This window comes from Bombina bombina, chromosome 1, assembly GCF_027579735.1.
Source record: "Bombina bombina isolate aBomBom1 chromosome 1, aBomBom1.pri, whole genome shotgun sequence".
NCBI lineage: Eukaryota > Metazoa > Chordata > Amphibia > Anura > Bombinatoridae > Bombina > Bombina bombina.
Genome location: NC_069499.1, coordinates 1,546,301,501 through 1,546,321,820, shown reverse-complemented (window position 1 = coordinate 1,546,321,820; position 20,320 = coordinate 1,546,301,501). Strand labels below are relative to the sequence as shown.

The 20,320-nt window shown below is 42.6% G+C and overlaps 1 protein-coding gene across 1 annotated transcript in view; it reads right to left on the bottom strand.

Annotated features, from left to right (window-relative positions):
* Positions 1 to 20,320, bottom strand: part of LOC128655013 (proton channel OTOP2) — a 155,692-nt gene that overhangs the window by 9,381 nt on the left and 125,991 nt on the right. Inside the window, exon 5 of the mRNA XM_053708876.1 lies at positions 841 to 1,712. Within this exon, the coding sequence (XP_053564851.1) occupies positions 841 to 1,712 (872 nt within the window). The remainder of the gene's footprint in view (positions 1 to 840; positions 1,713 to 20,320) is intronic.

Below are 20,320 nucleotides of genomic sequence, written 5' to 3'. Positions count from 1 at the left end.
AATCTTTTTTCCCTCATTGGACAGGGCAGGCACTGCCTCCCCTGCCTCCTATTACTGCACGTCACTGGCGGAAGGGACATTGCGTTACAGACTAAAATGCTTGTGGTATAGCTATACCGACAGCTGGGTTACTGCCATTAAGCTGAAATTGCCATTTTTTCAGCGTTAAAAGCAATAACGCAAAACTTGTAATCTACCTGACTGCTATTTGTCTTGAGGATTTTCCTTGAGAATCTTTGGATTTTGGTTACCATGGAGGGTCGTTAAGATACTCCATCTGATTTAGGGTATTTTTGTTATTATAATTCATTATTTTGGATGTTGAACTTCAGTTCCAAGGCTGATTCCTAAGATGGTGGTATATGAAGAGCAATGTTTGTGTTATCTCCCATACATTACGGTGATGTGACATAGTTGTGCATTTGCCTAGGATTCAAGCTATTTGTTACCACAGATGCTTGATTTTTGTCACTCTCCCATTATGGGTTTTAGAGCAGGTTGGTGACTCCTATTGAGATGCAACTTGGGAACATGTATCATTTGGTCTAACTTCCTAAAAGCTTGTCAACTCAAAGAGGAGTATTATGGATTAAAAAATATAAAGTTTGTTCTTTTTTGTGCATAGATCTATAGGTGATTTGAAGATTAACTCTATAGTGACAACAGTATTTATAAATTATATTGGAAATATGTTTAGTCATACAAAAAAATTAATAACTCTAGTGAGCCAAACTTACTCAGCTCAAGAGCATTTTTTGGCTGTAATATAATCTAGCCATAATTTAGGTTATTCCTGTTTTGAATTTTAATGTAGCCCTTTGACATACACTCATTACTTACAATAATGTTAGAGAGGAAGAGAAATAAATAAATATCCTTTAGTGTCTTTCTTTTTTTGAGATGTTTCCTTATATGAGCAGTAAATGTAGCCCTTCTGGACAGACGTCTGGCAATAGGTGGATCTTCATGTTCTTGGACACAAGAGACCTCCTCCATCTCTTGAATAGTGACATGTTTTCTTTGGCCTTGGCGGTTTTGAAATGTGGGATGGTTTGACTGTCCATGTGAGTTAAGGCGGAGGTGTGGTGGGAGTCGATGGAGACCCTCAATAATAAAGGTGTTTTGCAAAGTATGCTGGACAATCATCAATAATGAGTATGTAAGACTAAGTGAGCTGAGAAGTTTGAGTGGAGGGGAGGCCACAGTGGCTATTATAGAATAATAGGAGATACCATATTGAGCTAAAGTAGTACTCAAGAGCAGGGTCATGTCCAGCGTTCGACTAGGATTCTTTTCATTGTCCATGCGTCTCTTATCCAACCTGAATATTGAGATCCCCACCATAGTGGCTAGACTCATAAGACTAAGGCTGATCACATGAAAATAGTAAAACACTGTCAGTGATAGCAAATCTGGTTTGTTGTGCTCTCTCCCTACTTCATATAAAATAAACATCACGAGTCCAGTGACCAATATAGTAACTCCAGAGAACAGGCCAAAGATGGGAATGTGTTCTCGAATTCCTGGACCCAGCCCATGGTGATGTGATGTATCATCATCTATTTGCCGCCCCACGTTTTTCCACATGATGTAAACCATGGCTGCTGAAAGGAGGTTGTACTCAATGTAGAAGGGATACAGATAGATAAATGAGATGGGGAGAAACCTGCGAATGGAATTACAATGAGATGACTCTGAGATCTCGGAGTGTTCTGTGAAAAAAAACAAAAATGTGCAAATTTAGAAACTCAATACACACGTAATGGGCAAAAAAAACTATGTGGATGTGTGGAATAGAACTTTACTATGGATTGCTAAAAAAAAAAGTACAGTGTTCTGGGCACTTGTGACTATTTGTATCTTTTAAAGGTTCCATGTAGCTGAGAAAGAAGCTCCCAGCCCCAAATGTGTATATACTAAAGTGTTATTCAAATGTGTTGAAAATAGTTTCTCCAGGCTCCCAAAACATGTTATTTAAAGGTGTGAAAAGAAAATGCTCTAATGTGTTAGTGCATTTTGTTATTGTACTATTGCTTTCATAAAACAATGTGTTAAACACATCAATTAAAGGGACAGTCTGCTTGATTTTTTTAAAGATAGATAGCGCCTTTCTAACCCTGTCCTCAGTTTTGCATAACCAACAGTTATATTAATATACTTTATAACCTCTAAATTGGCTTGTTCTAAACTATGTAGGTTGCCCCTTATCTCAGTGCTTTTAACTAGCTTTTTAAATCCTGCACAACAGCTAGTTCATGTGTGCAATATAGATAACATTGTGCTCACTCCTGTGGAGAATGATAATGGTTATGCAAGAAACAGAACTAATTGGCTAAAAGCAAGTTTGTAAAAAGCACTGATATAAGGGGCTAGTCTGCAGGGGCTTAGATACAGATTATCATAGAGGCAAAAACCCTAATTTATGCTTACCTGATAAATCCATTTCGTTCATGGTGGTGAGAGTCCCAGATCCAATACTCCTGGTAATTACTCTACCTGGCCACTAGGAGTAGGCAATGATTCCAAAACCCCAAGAGCTCTATAAAACCCATCTCACCTTTCTGGTAACTAGTCTAATGTATAGTCAAGCAAGAAAGGTAGGAAAGGGAACAAGATCAAAAATGAGCAGGAAAAAAGAGGTGCAAAAAAATTAAAAAAAAACTATTAGAAAAAATAACAGGGTGGGGTCTCGGGGACTCTCACCACCATGAAAGCAATTGAGTTATCAACATAAATTAGGTTTTATACAATACAGGTGGCAAGATTCCATGATCCATTACTCCTGAGAAACGTATACCGAAGCAGTGAATTCCACGAGTAATTAAGGAGGGACAAGCAAGATTTCCCCCACTAAAAATAAATGCAAATATAACAAAACTAAAACAACTAGAGATTACTGCTTTGAAATAAGCAAAAAAAAAAAAAAACACCCAAAAAAGGAAAAATTAAGTATTAAGAGACCATTAAGAGATCAGATAACTGTCTAGAAAATATGGTCAACAAAATGTTCATTCTAAAAAAAAAACCAATATGAAGCAAATGACCTGGAAAAAAAGAAAGTAATCCATTCAGGAGGAGACTGACCCACCGACAAACAATCCTATGAATAAACAAAAATAAACCAAGAAGCAAAAGACACAGCCTTTCCAAGAACCAGAGAAAATAACAGATTAGAGAATTGTCTGAAAACCTATATAGCCTGCAGATAAAAACTACAGTAGAAAAAAATGTCAAAAAAACTGTCCAAGACAAAATCCCATATGCATACTCTAAAACAAGGAGCTTGCAAAAATCCTTAAAGACCAAATCTTTCTTAACTAAACCAGAACAAAAAATAGAAAGTCAAAACGATTAGCAATCTTCCTGCGAAACAAAAAAAGGAGAAACAGAAAGAGACAAAGGGGCCTATCTATCAAGCTTCGAATGGAGCTTGATGCCCCGTGTTTCTGGCGAGCCTGCAGGCTTGCCAGAAACAGCAGTTATGAAGCAGCTGTCACAAAGACCGCTGCTCCATAACCTGTCCGCTTGCTCTGAGCAGACGGACAGACATCGCCGGAAATCAACCCGATCGAGTACGATCGGGTTGATTGACACCCCCCTGCTGGCGGCCGATTGGCCACGAGTCTTCAGGGGGCGGCGTTGCACCAGCAGCTCTTGTGAGCTGCTGGTGCAATGCAGAATACGGCAAGCGTATTGCTCACCATATTCAGCGAGGTCTGGTGGACCTGATCCGCACTGTCAGATCAGGTCCGCCAGACTTTGATAAATTGGGGCCTATATCTGACCCTTCAAAGAACTGGCGGATACATCCAAACAATCCTGATAAAAATGCAGAATCCTAGGATTTCTAAAATAAAACTAGGAAAAATCATAAGCCATGCACCAGGAAAAAAAAAAACTTCCAAACCAAGCTTAAACTAAAATCCCAAATACAGAAGAAACCTCTCTGTCTTAGAGCTAAATGTTTAATCTCCAAACCTTCACGTTTAGAAACTTGCATCCTGATGAAGGAACAGACCTTGAGACAGAAGAATTAGCCGCAGAGAAAGTGTCATGTACTGTTTCTTTAAGAGAAACTTACCATATGGTTCATTCTCCCTTTAAATAGAGGCAGGACTTCCTGCACTAATTGCTTGGAAATTTGTTTCTTCAAATGGATACAAGCCACTGTTTTGTCTCCTGAGCAACTTAATTCCTTTGTAATCCTACGTGGTTGCTAAAATACTACTTGTGATTTAAACTTTTCTTGTTCCTGCAGTTTCTAATTATAACTGAAGGATTTACACATCAGCTGTTCTTGTATTCTAATCAGCTGAGTTCCATGCCTGAAGGCAGAATCTCGTCACAGCCTCGTTCTGGTGCCGCTCTCCTCGGAGAATCTCCAGCTGATCCTGTCAGCGTTCTTTCCAGCTATCTGTGTTACTCCTCAGATATCTGGGCGCAACATTTAACAGTCCTCCTCCAGTGTCTACGGTGATTCTGTCTGTTTCCTGGTACTTCCTAGGAGCCTTCAGTTCAAGTAAGCAATCTGTGTTCTGGTTATCCTCCACCATATCTATTTACGCTGCAGACTCTCACTAAATCTCCTCTTATTTCTGCTATAACAAGACCGCTCTATCACTTTGGTAGCAGAGTTAACTATTGCTGTTATACATCTATGCAGACTTTAATTGAGTTCTGAGTACTCTATTTCACAAGATATTGTTTCATCCTCATAAGACTTTGTTCCCCAAATTCTTATAAAATTCTGCCTGCCATGGAGTTACTCTGAACTTCCATTCTATATACTTACTAAATATTCTACTTGATAGATTGATTAATCTATCTCTCTGAATTTATGAGATTCTTATTTAACCTATTATACCGGTATTTATAAATGGAAGATATTTACATATGTATACATATCAGGAGAATTAACTTAGGAATATCAAGTTTAATTTCTAAGAATTGCTATTCTGTATATCAACCTGCAAACTGTTGTTCAGTGTTAATTAAAATCAACTAAGACTAAACAACAACTGCTACACATCTCTACATGTATTTATACTCTAACACTCTGGTTACTCTCTACATATAGATCCACTCAATTATTTTGTGATAGAAAGAAGCTATAGAGGACAACTGGACATCTGAAGTAGATCTGCAAACCTTAATTTATGAGGCCAAGCCAGAGCAAATAGAAACACAGATGATCTATTTTGCCTGATCCTAACAATCACTTTGCAAAAAGAACCAATGGAGAAATAGATATAAGCTAAATTAAACAACCAAGGAGCTATAGGAGCATCCACCAACTCTGCCTGAGGATACGTGAACCTCGCAAAAAAAACCTGGGAAGCTACATGTTCAACAAAGAAGCCATCAAATCTATCTCTGGGAGACCCCACAGAATCACAATCTAATAGAAAACATCCAGATAAAAATTGCTTTCACTGAATGCAGGAATCTGCTTCCCAGTTACTCATCACAAAAATATAAAATACAGAAATTAGACAACAAATGTCCCCTGGCCAGGAAAGAATCCAAGATACTTCCCACATGGCTAAGGGACTGAGACTTCCCTTTTGATGACTGATATATGCCACTGAGGTCATTGGCTGAATAAAAAAACACAGATGAGACTCCTTCTATCAGCAGAGGCAAGCTCTAAAGGGACTTTAAAATACACAAAGCTTCCAAAACATAACTTGGAGAATACTTCATCCAAGGAGAGCAAACTTCCTGTGATTTCAGAGACCTTCAAAACTACACTACAGCTTGAAATTAAGACATGCATCTGTTAATATCACATGCCAGATGGTATGAACAAAAGAAGCTCCCAGAAAGATAGGATGATAATCCAGCCATCCAGACAGGGACTGCCTTGTCATGGGAACCAAATAAAGTGTCTGAAAAAGATCCCTACACCATAGCTGAAACATACAAATCTGAAGAGGCCTCATGAAACCGAGCAAACGGAATAACATTCGAAACCGCTATTATAAGGCCTAAAACTGTAAAACTATACAACAAAGCTAGAGACTTAAAATTAGAGTCAAGCTAAAATCTTCTCTGATCTGTAAAAAATCTAATAGAGACTGAATCTAATTACAACACCCAAGAAAGAGAATCTGGGCTGGGAAACAAAAAAACTCTTTAGAAAATATCCTGGGTTCTCCCCCAAATCATACATGTGGACCAAACAGGGTTTATGCCAGGGAGGGAAGCACGGGATAATACCACTAGGGTAATCCAACTAATAGAACATGCCAGCCGGTCGGAGACTCCTTCTATCTTAATATCTACCGATGCGGAGAAAGCCTTCGACCGGCTGGACTGGAATTTCCTGTGTTCTTGCCTGTCCGCCTTTGGCCTAGGCGATTTAATGACTCGTAGAATTCTTAGCTTATATACCCATCCCTCAGCGAAAATAAAGGCCAACGGTGTCCTATCTGACAGCTTCGGAATTGGCAACGGGACTAGGCAAGGTTGCCCCTTGTCCCCGCTCCTCTATGCCATTTCTATGGAGGTATTGGCATCCCATATCAGACGTAACCCCAAAATAACTGGCATAACATTGGGCCCCAATTCCTCTAAAATAACCCTCTAGTCCGACGATGTCCTTGTACTACTGACTTCCCCAGCCACCTCACTCACTCACTTAATGGAAGAATTTGACCGTTTTAGTGCACATACAAATTTTCTTATCAATGCACAGAAGTCAGAGGTCCTAAATATTAACTTAAAAAAACAATCGTTTGAGGCCCTACGGTCCCGCTGCCCGTATAAGCTAAACCACGACAAACTTAAATACCTGGGTATATACCTTACACCAGCGTGCAATAAATTGTTTAAGCACTCAGCTATCTGTACTACAGCAGGCACACATCCAAAGCCCCCTAGATCCAACCATTGCTCATGACCTAGCACTGGCAAGGGATAGATTTAATGCGCATTTACAAAAAGAGGCTCAGAGACATGCTTTCTACCTAAAGAGGCTATATTTTTCAGAAGGCAATAAAGCAGGCAGACTCTTGAACGCTTAACTCCTATGTCCACAAACTCCGCAATGCGGAGCATATAGTGGTACAAGATAGCAAGTCTATTGCATCAGTATTCCAAGACTATTACTGCAAATTATTTAACCTCCCAAAGATTAACTCCCCTGAGCAGATTAGAGATATGGAAAACTATATCAGAGAAGCCGACTTAGTTAAGATCACATCAGAAGATGCGGCCAAACTAGACGAGCCCATTTCCTGCCAGGAGATATTGACTGCTATAGACACCCTACCGACACAAAAGAGCCCAGGCCCTGATGGCTTCTCCAATGTATACTACAAAACATTCAAACAGACACTACTACCACACCTCCATAGGCTCTTTAACTCCATAGACGAACATGGCTCTTTTCCCCGAGATTTCTTATCAGCGCATATATCGTTAATACACAAGACAGGGAAATCTACACTTGAACCAGGCAATTATAGACCAATTTCTTTAATAAATACAGACGCAAAGATATATGCCAAGATCCTGGCAACTAGGCTCAATAAATTCTTGCCCCATCTTATTCACACAGACCAGACGGGCTTTGTTCCGCATCGGGAGGCCAGGGACAATACGATCAGGACACTTCACCTGATCGATTATGCTTCTACTACCAATATTGAGATGGTCCTGGCCTCTACCGACGCGGAAAAAGCGTTTGATAGGTTGAATTGGGTCTATCTCCGAGTTGCCTTGGAGGGATTTGGGTTTGGAGAGAGATTGGTCAATAGGATTTTCAGCTTATATAACAACCCCACTGCTAAAGTCCGAGTAAATAGCATAATGTCAGATTCACTCAACATAAGTAATGGCACGCGGCAGGGATGTCCCCTCTCCCCGCTCCTCTTTGCCATAGCAATGGAACCCCTAGCAGTCCATATTAGATTGAACAACACCATTAAGGGGGTACCTATTGGGCCTAATAATTATAAAATAAGTTTGTATGCTGACGATATCTTACTATCCCTGACTAACCCTATGGTGTCTATATCAGCTTGCTGAATTCCGACGCTTCGGAGACCTCTCTCATTTCCTGATTAATAATCAGAAATCTAACATTCTAAACATTACGATGAACACACAAAAGTTCTTGTCCCTTGCCCAGATTTGTCCATACCAATTAATTACCGACCAAATTAAATACCTGGGTGTGAACATTACACCTAAAGTCAACTCCCTCTTTAAGTCAAATTACACTCCACTACTGCAAGAAATGCTGCAAGACTGCCAAGTCTGGCAAAGCAAGTCATTCTCTTGGTGGGGGAGGAACCAAATAGCGAAAATGTCCCTACTGCAGCGAATCCTCTACTTGCTACAGACTATTCCTATTCACTTACCGACGGCCTTTCTACAACAACTTCAATCTATTCTTAACAAGTTTATCTGGGGAGGTCGCAGACCAAGAGTAGCTAGACAAAATCTATATAGGTCTAGGAGGGATGGAGGGTTGGGCACTCCCTTTATACTTCGGTATTATCAGGCTAATGTGTTGCAAAGCATATTGAACTGGCATACTGACTCACAGGATAAGGCATGGATCCCACTAGACACGCACATCCTAAAAACACCGCAAGTTGGCCCAATCTGTTGGCTGCAAGATAAGTTTCGTCCCCCTAGAGCAAGATCGTCTCCTCTCTATAGACACATTTTCTCCACCTGGGATACTATAGTTAAACAGATAGGGGGTATCTCCACAACACATTCACCCATGACGCCGATTTTTCAAAACACAGAGTTACTATTAGGTATGCATCTCACACTTGGGGATATTCATTATAGAGAGCTCGGATTTTCATCCCCGTTGATAGATTTTCTTTCTCAGGGGAAACTTAAGCCTAGACAGGACCTGACAGAGACATTGGAGGGTACCTACACAAATTGGTTGAAATACTCTCAGCTACAACATCTAATACGGGTCTCCTCACATAGCCCTCAACTCACACGGCCTCTTACCGTCTTTGATCAACTCTGTAGGGCTGGCATTCTTCAAGGGGAACCTTGGCCATGTCAAGACGCATCCTAGACAACTGTTTATATAATACATTACCGACATACACCCAATCCTGGCAAGACAAACTAAATTTGGACATTACCCCGGAAAGCTGGTACAAACTATTCGAATATACAGCTAAATCGTCGACATCCCCCCAGATCCTTGAAATGAACTACAAGGTTCTATCGAGGTGGTATATGACCCCAGTTAGAATGAAATTAATATACCCAGAGGTTTCTCCCTTGTGCTGGAGGGGATGTGGGGAAGTGGGAACTTTATCACATGTGTGGTGGTCGTGCCCTCGCCTGCGACTCTTTTGGGAATCCCTAGAGAAAATACTACTCCCAATGACTGGAGACACCTTTCACCTTACCCCTCTGATCATATTGTTAAATCACAGACCTAAAATTCCTTGCAAGCTTAGACTCTCTTTACTTCAAATTTGCATAAATGGAGCTAAATCCCTAATAGCTAGAAAGTGGAAGTCTCACCTTACCCCAACAATTGCAGAATGGACGGCTAGAACCCAGGAGCTTATCTCGTTGGAAGAATACTCCTATCTCAAGCAAAATAGACATGACAGGTTTTTAAATATAAAACTATACTGGGAAATGCTCCAAATCCCACCTTAAGGCTCTTTTATTGAGATGGCATGCTGGTATTTTGAAAGTACAGTACACCACCCTCCTGGGCCTCCCCTTCTAAGGTATGCATTAAGACTAATAAGATACCTAAGAAACTGCGACACCTAACAGTAAGTGCGAGTACAAAGGCTTCCTCTTTCTTTTTTTCCCTGCTAAATATCCCTTTCTTCCTTCTCTTTACTTTCTTCCTTCTTTTCTGTCTCTTAATTTTTGATGTTAAAAAAGGTTAACTAAGCATTTGACGGCCGGCTATTAAAGGTAGCCTTTCGAAGGCCCCTTTTTTTGTATACATGTATCTGCTGCTTTATAGAACACAGTTAATAAGCTATATTCCTTGTTTGTACTTGTATTTAACATTGCAGCCACATGGAGCTGAACTGTCTGTTCGCATGTTATGTATATCAAACCTGCTTAATAAAAATTTAAATAAAAAAAAAAAAATTGTTTAAGCACAACTACATACCACTCATGCACAAACTCAAGAGGGAACTTGACAACTGGCAACATAAACCAATATCATGGTGGGGCCGGATACAGGCCGTTAAGATGACAGCCCTCCCGCAGATTCTCTATGTAATGCAAACCGTACCTATACACTTACCCCACACTTACATTAGCCAATTACAAACAATGATAAACTCCTTTATCTGGGGAAACATCAAACCGCGCATTAGTAAGAATCTTATCACAGCCCCACTGGGGGAGGGGGGTTTGGGAGTCCCTTCAATACTGTCATATCACCGGGCGGTGGTCATGCAGTGGGTAATTGAATGGCACAGCACGACGAACACTAAGGCTTGGGCATCTATAGACTCCTTCCTTCTAAAGGCACCTAACATTGGCCCACTTAGTTGGATTAAACATTCGGCCAGACCCCTATGGCAGGGCAATCCTCACTCTATAACCATTTATTCAGAACATGGGATGGGATCCGCTCTAAAATAAAAGGCATATCGTCTCACATCTCTCCAATGTCACCAATCTCGCATAACGCAGAGTTTGTAGGGGGATTGTTGGAGGAGAAACCTAGTTTAGCGGGCGGGGAACATACAACACCATTTGTCAACCTAGTATCTAACAACACACTGAAGACACGTACACAACTCGCAGATACGGTAGGTGGTGCCTTCTCAGGATGGCTCAAATATGCTCAGCTCACACATCTACTGAATATCTCACCTCATAGGGATAGCTTACTTAGAGACTTAACCCAATATGAAAGGCTCTGTCTGGCCGGTATTACACCCCGTTGCGCCGAAACTCCCTTCGTATAAACTGAATTTTTCAGAGAGAATTAGGCATAGAGTTTTCGGAGGAGCAGTGGCAGCTTATCCTACATCACACAGCTAGGTCCTCCTCACTACCCAGATCCCTAGAGCTTAACCACAAAGTCCTGTTCCGCTGGTATCACACTCCACAGAGAATTAAGCAAATCTATCCGGGGGCGGGGGCGACCTGTTGGAGGGGATGTGGATCCACTGGATCGATGTCCCATATCTGGTGGCAATGCAGTTCTCTCTCCTCATTTTGGAGGGGGGTAGAGCGGGTCCTCAGGGAGCTATTGGGGACATCTTTTAACTTATCACCATCCCTTGCTCTTTTAAACCTTAAACCGGAAAAGATATGTAAGTTCAAATGGAAACTAACACAAATTAGCTTAAACAGCGCTAGGGCTCTTATAGCCCAGCGCTGGAGAACGGCATGTATTCCTACGATACAGGAATGGATTGCCCACACCTCGGAACTCTAAGAGGCGGAGGAATACTCCTTTTACCGGAACGGTAACTTAGCTTTTTTCCACAATGTTCAGTTTTATTGGGAAAGCATATCTCAAACTCCCCAGTCGTCGGAGGCCTCCGCCCCCCTCAAACACGTCCTAAGCCGATGGGCCCCGGCCGGGCCCCTCTCTCTCTTTCCCCACTACCCCCCCCTTCCTGCCTTAACCCCCTATACCCACCACTATGTAGCAGGTTGTGAGCTATATTGGATAGAAGATGTTTTTATCTGTATGCATGGTATAGATAGTTTATTACAGTATGTGATGTATATTGGTTCCGGTAAGACATGCTATCAGGCTTTACAACATTTACTGATATTAGCCTTACCCGGGACATTGTAAGCACGAGCAGAGACAAGGCTGAGGAGGCCTTTCCTCCCCCTCTATACTTTTATGTGGACAATACCTCTATTCCCATGTGACTTCCACAAATGTGCAACCAACCGCGGGGGCACCTCACTTTTGAACTATCATGCCCCTACTGGGATGAAACAATATATTGTTGTCTTTGTGAGGTACATTGAATACCATGCTGTAATGTTGTTGATTTACAATAAAGTTTCTTTAAAAAAAAAAAAAAAAAAAAAATATCGTGGGAGCAGAAAACCAGACCAAATGGAAGAAAAATTTTTTCTTGGAAAATAAACCTAGAAAATACTGAAAGTCTTTGAATAGGAATATGAAAGAAAATATCCTATAAATCTTTTGTGGTCATAAACTGACCGTTCTACATAAAAGGTAGAATAGTCCCAAAAAATCCTATTTTGAACAAAGATATTTGAATAAAATCCCAATCCCTGATCCAAATCTCAGAACGGGAACAAATACTCCAATGGATCGTATATCTGTAACAGACTGAAAAAAGACATTTGTCTACAAACGATCCCATGGAATATAATACAGAGAAAACCTTCCCCTGGTGAAGTCCTGTCATAAAACCTATTCACTAATCCTTAGAAACTAAATTTAGAACCCAAGGACCCTGAAAAGACTAAAACTAAGCCTCCTGAAAAAGGTTTAACCTACCCCCTACCAGAAAAAAACTGAATCCGGGGCCGACTAACGATATTTGTTAGTTGTAATAAGTTACGAGAAGGCAAAGCATTACAATAGACCTGCACCTATAGCAGTGTTTAAACTCTCAATCTTATGTTTACAAGGCTACTCTCTTACCCACTAAGCCACAATAGCTTTCTCAACTTCATCTGAGCTGAAGACGGAAGAAGAATACTTAAATTGCTATATCTGTTAAATTTTGAATATGACTTCCATGCAAAAAAATGTAAAATCCCTGTTTCTGAGAAGAAAATGGTTATTGTTTATTGTTCTAACAATAGGAACAAAAATATTAAAAGCATTAAATTTGCCCATAGACTTCTTGCCCTGGGAAAGAAAAAACTCCTTACCTCCAGACACATACAAATAATAGAATCTAAACCAGAACCAAATAAAATATTTCCTAGAAAAGAAACAAAAGTTTGGTTTTAGAAACTATATCAACCAACCAGGGCTTTAGCCAAAAAAAGCCCTTCTGGAAAGAACTGATAACATCATATTCTTAGCATTACAAATAAATGAATAAGCAGATTAAAACAAAGCTAAAAGATACAAAAAGATTATTACACCAAATGGAAGACGCAGCTGCAACCATAAAGGCAACACTGCACTGCCGGCCAAAAAGAAAACCTATTTCCTGAAAGGCTCTCGTAAGAAAGTATTCCAGCTTCCACAAAAGGAATGATAGTTCACACAGCCAAAGTAGAAATAGCCCCATCCACAAAGTTCTCTCAAAATTTTTAACAGAGGCTGGCAAAGAAAAAATCTTTTAAAACCATGCCAAAGAATAAAAAGGACTACATGGCCTAGACTACTTCCAGAAACTATCTCAGAGGCAGCATTAGGAAACAAACTTCTGGAAACATAGCAGCAGGTTAAAAATAAAACCCAAAAGCTAAACAGACTTCTCCTCAGATACCTTGGGTTATTAACCCCCCCCAAAAAAAACAACAACTGACCTTTGACACTTACAGAAAAGAGGCATAGCCGCCAGCATTTAAGAATCCTGGAGAGAAATCTGGAGAACTCCCCTGTATGGTACAAACAGAATGAGGGCAGAAGCAAAAACAACGTTAGACTGATCAAAATGCAAAATAACAATATAGCAAGGCCTGCACAGCAGAGGCAAAATATCAGTAAACTTGCAATACACACACTTAACATAAGTATGAAAGTGTTCAGTGGAACTAGCTTCTAAAGTTGGATAGAAACAGAAGGCTCCATGATAGTAAAAACTACAAAAAGTAGAAAGCTAGGTATTCCTTAAAAAAAGAGGTTAAAAAGCAAAGGAAAGCTTTACCCCCTAGCAGCAGAGGCTGCAAAGCGCTAACCCAACACAACAAATACTAACACGTGGGAAAACAGAGGGCTCTTTAAAAAATGGACGTCCGCGACTTCCGGTGGGCGGAGCAACGGGCTGGCAGCAAACGAAAGGAGCTCCGCACATTCAGCTCTCTAAAACGGCCGAAAGTTTGCTGCCAGTCTAAATCCCACACAAGATAGCCTTGCTGGGTCACTCTGGTAACCTACCTCAGCTAGCGACACCGTGTGAAGGGCCATTACACCGCCCTTGCCCCCAGAACATTAGTGGTGCGCATCGGAGCGCAAAGTTCAGGCGCCATCTTGGCCCGCGGCCCCCCTTCTCCTTCAGCTGCTACGCCGGACAAGACAAAGCCATCGGAGGATATACCCGGCACTACAGAGGAGCGGTAAGGGTGAGGTGGCCGCAAAAGTATACATAGGCCTATCTATAAGGGCTACGCTCAGCTACTCAAAAGAGCATTACAGGGGGAGAAATAGAGACTGTGCTTAAGGAGGGAGCAAGCTTGTGCAGCTTGGGGAACACTGAAGTGCACGCTACCGCATCTCACATCGCTGTCCCTAGTCAGAAAGCTAAAGTGGGAAACATCTAGTTCCATAGCCCTGCACATAAGAGCTACCACGTGGGAACCAGCTACTACATATCTCTCTGTGCATAACACACAGCCATCCCTGCAGTGACTTTCTGAACACTCTCACCCTATAAACCCCTGCACAGCCTTTGGGACAAGTATTCTTTAATAGGGCTGGCGATACATAGTGCAGCACCATGCTGCTGCTCTGATCTGCTTACTAGCTTCCTGTGAACTTTTCACCTTGCTGAGGGGGTTGTGGAGCTACAGAATAGGAGATTACTGCTTGTGCTTATGTTATGAACTCTTACACCAGCTCAACATTCTACATTGCTTAATGCTTTAATTGTTTTTGCTCTCTCATTTTCTTCTTGGATTGGTATTTACCGTGTACAACACCTCTGGGTGAAATCTTTCTATCTACACAACTCAGTTGTGAGGTTCTGGTGAATAACCTCTGCCACTCTTCTCTGGGACTATCCCTGCAATCAAAATTTGCTGTCCTGCACTGCCACCTAGAGGCCATATACAGTTTTAACAAGCATTTACCATCTGAACTTTGTAACTATCAGCATATTGTTTGTATGAAGCTTGATCATTATTTCGCGCCTATTACCAGCAAGGTTGCGGAAATAATGACTTCCAGAGGCAAGCATACAGAGAAGAAGCGGCCAGCAACAGATCTACACTCAGATCCCCCGCCCTCCCCTAGGGTCTCACAGGTCATCACGACTGACTCGTCGGCACTACTTCAGGAGCTTAAATCCTTCTTCCTCCCCAAAATGGAGACTCTCCAGGCTGGTGTTGACACACTCACTAGCGAAGTGCGCCAATTCTCAACTAGGCTCACGCACGCTGAGCAACGCATCTCTGATGTGGAGGATATGCAGGCGTCTACGTCTACTTCAGTAAGACAACTTCAGCGACAGAATCGAGCACTGCAGGAGAAAGTAGACGACCTTGAAAATAGAAGTCGCAGGAACAATCTGCGAGTAGTGGGGGTCCCGGAAACGATAAAAAACAAAGATCTACTGGAATTCACTGCTTTAACCCTGCCCAAGCTTCTAAAGATGAATGCTGACCACCTACCCTTAGACGTAGAGCGTGCACACCGCCTGGGCCCGGACAAGGGACTTGAAACTCTGAACTCCCGCCCACGTCAGGTAATTTTCAAATGCCTGAATTACCAGGAAAAATTGGCTCTCTTGAGAGCATACCGGGCCCACACTGGACAATTACAATTTGAAGGAAAGCAACTCCTGATTTTTCAAGACTTCTCTGCAGAAGTGTCCAAGATGCGAAGAGACTTTGCCCCACTCTGCTCTAGGCTACACAAGGAAGGGAAGCAAGCTACACTATTGTATCCGGCTAAGCTAAGGCTACAGACACCTACTGGGCCTAAATACTTTAATAATCCAAAGGAACTGCAAACATTCCTAGACAAGGACATGCAAGATGAAGTGCACTGACTTTGGGCGCCCAGATTTCTTGCACCTTCTTTCCCTCTTCCTCTGTCTTCATATGAGAATTCAAGGCAGTGGGATATTTTTCACCTTGGGAAAAACTCTAGAGGCGGATCAAGTGAGAGATGTTCTCCCTCAGAAGATGTTGATCTATTGGCTACTGTACCTAGCACTGCGGCAGCATACCCCTGCCGCAGTCTTTCTAGGCTGCTTGGTCGAGGTGGCGATCCCTGCTGAGACTGTATTTGCAATATTAATGGTTGAGATCTTTTATGTTAACTGTTATTTGATGTTCTTGAAGGTTAAAAAAACTGTTATTGTTTCCTTTGTTCCATTGCCTATATCTCTAAATTTTGAAGTCTGGGGCCCTAAATATAGCACATATCCTCCCCCCTACATGGGTACAAACTATAACTGATGGAGGCCTGCCACACTTTGCTCCCGATAAAGGCTCCCCTCCTAAACCAGCTATCCCACATATCTCGCATAGTCCGGCCCCGGCCGACTGTATTTTGCTGCTGAGACCTTCCTACCACTTATTGTTAACGTTAATTTATTTGGCCCTTTTCCTTACCTGAAAACCCCATGCATGTGTGTACCCTCGCACTCGCAGCTTAACCATACGTTTGCCAGGACACCCTTGCCTGTTTTGGGCGTATTTCTTCTTAGTTGCAAAAAGTATCCTTGATCGGCTCTCAACTATCATATTAATTCCCAGTGCACAAGAGCTTCCCGGACTGTACTTCAAAGCCCCTATGCCCTGTACTTCATCCAGCCCATGCCTAGCTATAGACCACGATAACGGCAATACCCCTAAACTATGTGCTTTGAAATGTCGGGTCTGGATATTACTTTTCTATACCTGTATATCATTAACCACATTTTTACTGCTGTATGTCCACCATTCCCCCGGTGCTACACTCATAAGCAATCACCGAGAGATGGCTTTGATCTCTCCTTCCCGCATGGGCAAAGTGACTGACAGCACCAGCGGAATGGGATGGGGATCTGGGGAGGGTTTGGAGATCTGGTTTTGTGCCCTGTTGATGTTTTCCTCTCTCTGCTTCCATCAGAATTTTTGCCTCCACTCCGGGGGCCACCAACTGAGGAGAATATTGGAGCCTCGGTGGTCTCGTTGCCCTGGTTTCTCCCGCCTTCCTGTTTATGTAAGTACTGCACCCTGGCACACATTACTAGACTTCCCGGTATACTTCCCCACTATCTGGCAGTCTGGGAGGGAGACACCACCTCCCTGCCTCCCTTCTCCCTCAGACACCCCACCATGCCCAAGCCAACCTCTCCTCCACTACATACTTTATGGCAGCACAATGTAACATAGTCTCATGGAACGTGGGGGGCATTACATCCCCCGCTAAACGCAGTAAAATACTGCACTTCTTAAACTCCATACATGCTGACATAGCTCTCCTACAGGAGACTCGACTAACTCAAGAGGAACATGACAAGCTCAAAACCAGATGGGTGGGACAGGTTGTTAGCACACCCACGGAGGGATGGAAGAGAGGAGTAGCAATTTTGATTAGAAAAGGACTCCCTGTCACCCTCAAAGACATACAATTAGATGCTAGGGGACGCTACATAATTACCACCCTGTGTATCGCCTCAAAATCATATCTACTCTGTAACGTATATGGCCCGAATAACCTTTCGCCTCACTTTTGGCAACACTTACAACTTTGCTTAGCGAGAAGGAGTGAGCTCCCAATAATCGCAGGGGGCGACTTTAACATGGAAGTCTTGACGGGACCGCCCCTACGAACTGCTTCACGCAGACAGAAAGCTGAGGTAAAACTTACTGATAGATTCAAAACTGACTTAGGATTGGTGGACTTGTGGAGATTGCGCAACCCAACAGACAAAGACTATACCTGTATTTCTAAAACGCATCATACTATGTCTAGGATTGACTATTTCCTGACAGCTCCCGTCCTCACACCACATATCCTTCTCACTAGGATCTTTCCTGTGACCATCTCAGACCACGCACCTATTCTGCTCCTTTTAGACTTCACTCCACCATCTAACCTACAGAAAACTTGGCGATTCCCCTCTTTCCTTTACAATAATGCAGACTTTCGGCAACAATTACGTTCTTTCTGGATAGACTACACTGCAGACAATGCACAACACAGAGACAGTTCAGACCTCTTTTGGCATGCCTCAAAGGCTGTTATGAGAGGGAGAATTACAGCATATACTTCACATCACAACCGCAAGAGCAAAAAGATCACAGACGCGATGTTGACAAATCTTGCAACAGCGTATAACAACTATCTCTCCCATCCCACACCTAAAACTAGACAGCAGTACTACGACCTTAAAAAGGAGAGAGATACACATATTCAAATGATAGATAACGCGTATGCTATCCACAGGCAGGGGAAGTTTTATAGGTACGGAAACAAGGCTGGTAGAACCATGGCCTCCATGGTCAGAGTGGTTACTCCTAAAACTTATATCCCAGCGCTGGCTGTTGGGGGAAAGCTATGCTCTGACACCCCGGCAATTATGCAAGAATTTGTCTCTTACTATACCAACCTGTACTCTAAGCAAGAGATCTCAGAACCTGACAAATGCTCATTCTGGAATGATGTAGGTGTCCCTACCTTGACGCAAGATCAACTGTCCTCTCTCAATGCCCCCATTCAGCCGCAGGAGGTGATAAACACCATTAAGCGCATTAAACTTGGCAAAGCGGCGGGACCTGACGGTCTCCCCGCAGAGTACTACAAAATTTTAGCTCCTGACATAGCCCCTACTTTGGCGACCCTTTTCTCTGAGTATCTCTCTGGGGCCTCTGTCCCCGACTCCAGATTTTCTGATGCGAACATCTGTGTCATACTCAAGCCTGATAGAGACCCCACGGTGCCCTCCTCCTACAGGCCGATCTCCCTACTAAATGGAGACTATAAATTACTAACTAAAATTCTGGCTAATAGGTTGGCAGAAGTCCTCCACTTTCTGGTGCACCCTGATCAAACAGGCTTCGTCAAGCATCGTTCCTCGGGACTCAATTTGAGGAAAACGCTAGCGGTCATCAACCACTATCACAGAGCCCAGGCATCCTCCATAGATACCCCACTGCCTGACGCTTGCCTTCTTGCAGTAGACGCTGAAAAGGCGTTTGACAGGGTGGAATGGGACCATCTCTATACAGCGCTGGCAAAATTTGGAATAACAGGGCATTTCCTCGAGGTCATACAAAGGCTGTACGACTCTCCCTCGGCATCCATAGTCATAAATGGTGGTTTGTCCCCTTCCTTCGAGCTGGGTAGGGGAACTAGGCAAGGTTGCCCACTGTCCCCGCTCCTATTTGATCTGGCAATTGAGCCTTTAGCCTGTTACATACGCCAACATTGTGCTGGCCTCCAGATCCACTCACAACTCCTACACTTGTCTCTCTTTGCAGATGACTTGCTACTATATGTAAGCGATCCTGTCATAAACATACCTAAACTGCTGGACATCCTCTCAACCTTTGGTAGATTCACTGGCTATAAAATAAATATTGACAAATCGGAAGTGACATGGCTCCAAAATAATAAAAATAACACACTCAGCGACACGAATGTACATGTCACAACTGGGTCCTTTAAATATTTAGGCATCCTGCTCCATGTTGACCCTAAGCGCCTTTACAACCTCAATATTCCCAAAGTCATAGCTAGTACCCAGGCTCTTATCAAGGGTTGGAGGGGGCTTCCATTAACTTTACATGGTAGAATTCACCTCCTTAAAATGATCATCCTTCCAAAAATTTTATACCCCTTGCAGATGCTCCCTCTCCTGCTCCACAACAAAGACATTCAAAACATTTCTACTACATTTGCTTCATTTGTTGGAACCAGAAGAAACATAGGATTAGTAAAACTAAACTATCTATGTCAGTGAATGCGGGGGGCCTCAAGTTTCCCAATATCCAATGGTACAATTGGGCGACGTTGGCTAAACTGACCATAGGGTGGCTTGCCAGATCTACCTACTTCAGCCCCGCTGTAGAACTCGATTTAATTGCACCCCTCAATGCAGCTTATCTGCCACATGCTAGGCTGTTGTCCCTCCCCTCCCACATCTCTCAAAACGTACTCTTTCGCGACCCCCTCAGAGCGTGGCACAGAATGTGCAGATTCTGGAAAATTGATCATGAGACCACCAAGTATTTACCTCTCCAAGGGAATCCCAAATTCATCCCGGGATACACTACAAGGGCCTTCCAAATATGGGAGACCCGTGGTCTGACATCTATCGCGCAACTTCTTAACCCCACTACACTTCAAATTCTACCTTTCCAGGCCCTGAGAGAGACACACAACATTCCACCGGGCACTATGTTTGCCTACTTTCAATGTAGACACTATGTTAAGGCCCTCATCACTACTAACCAGCTCACAAACACTAGTTCCTGCATAGATAGGTTATATCGCATTACGCTACGAGGCTCACAC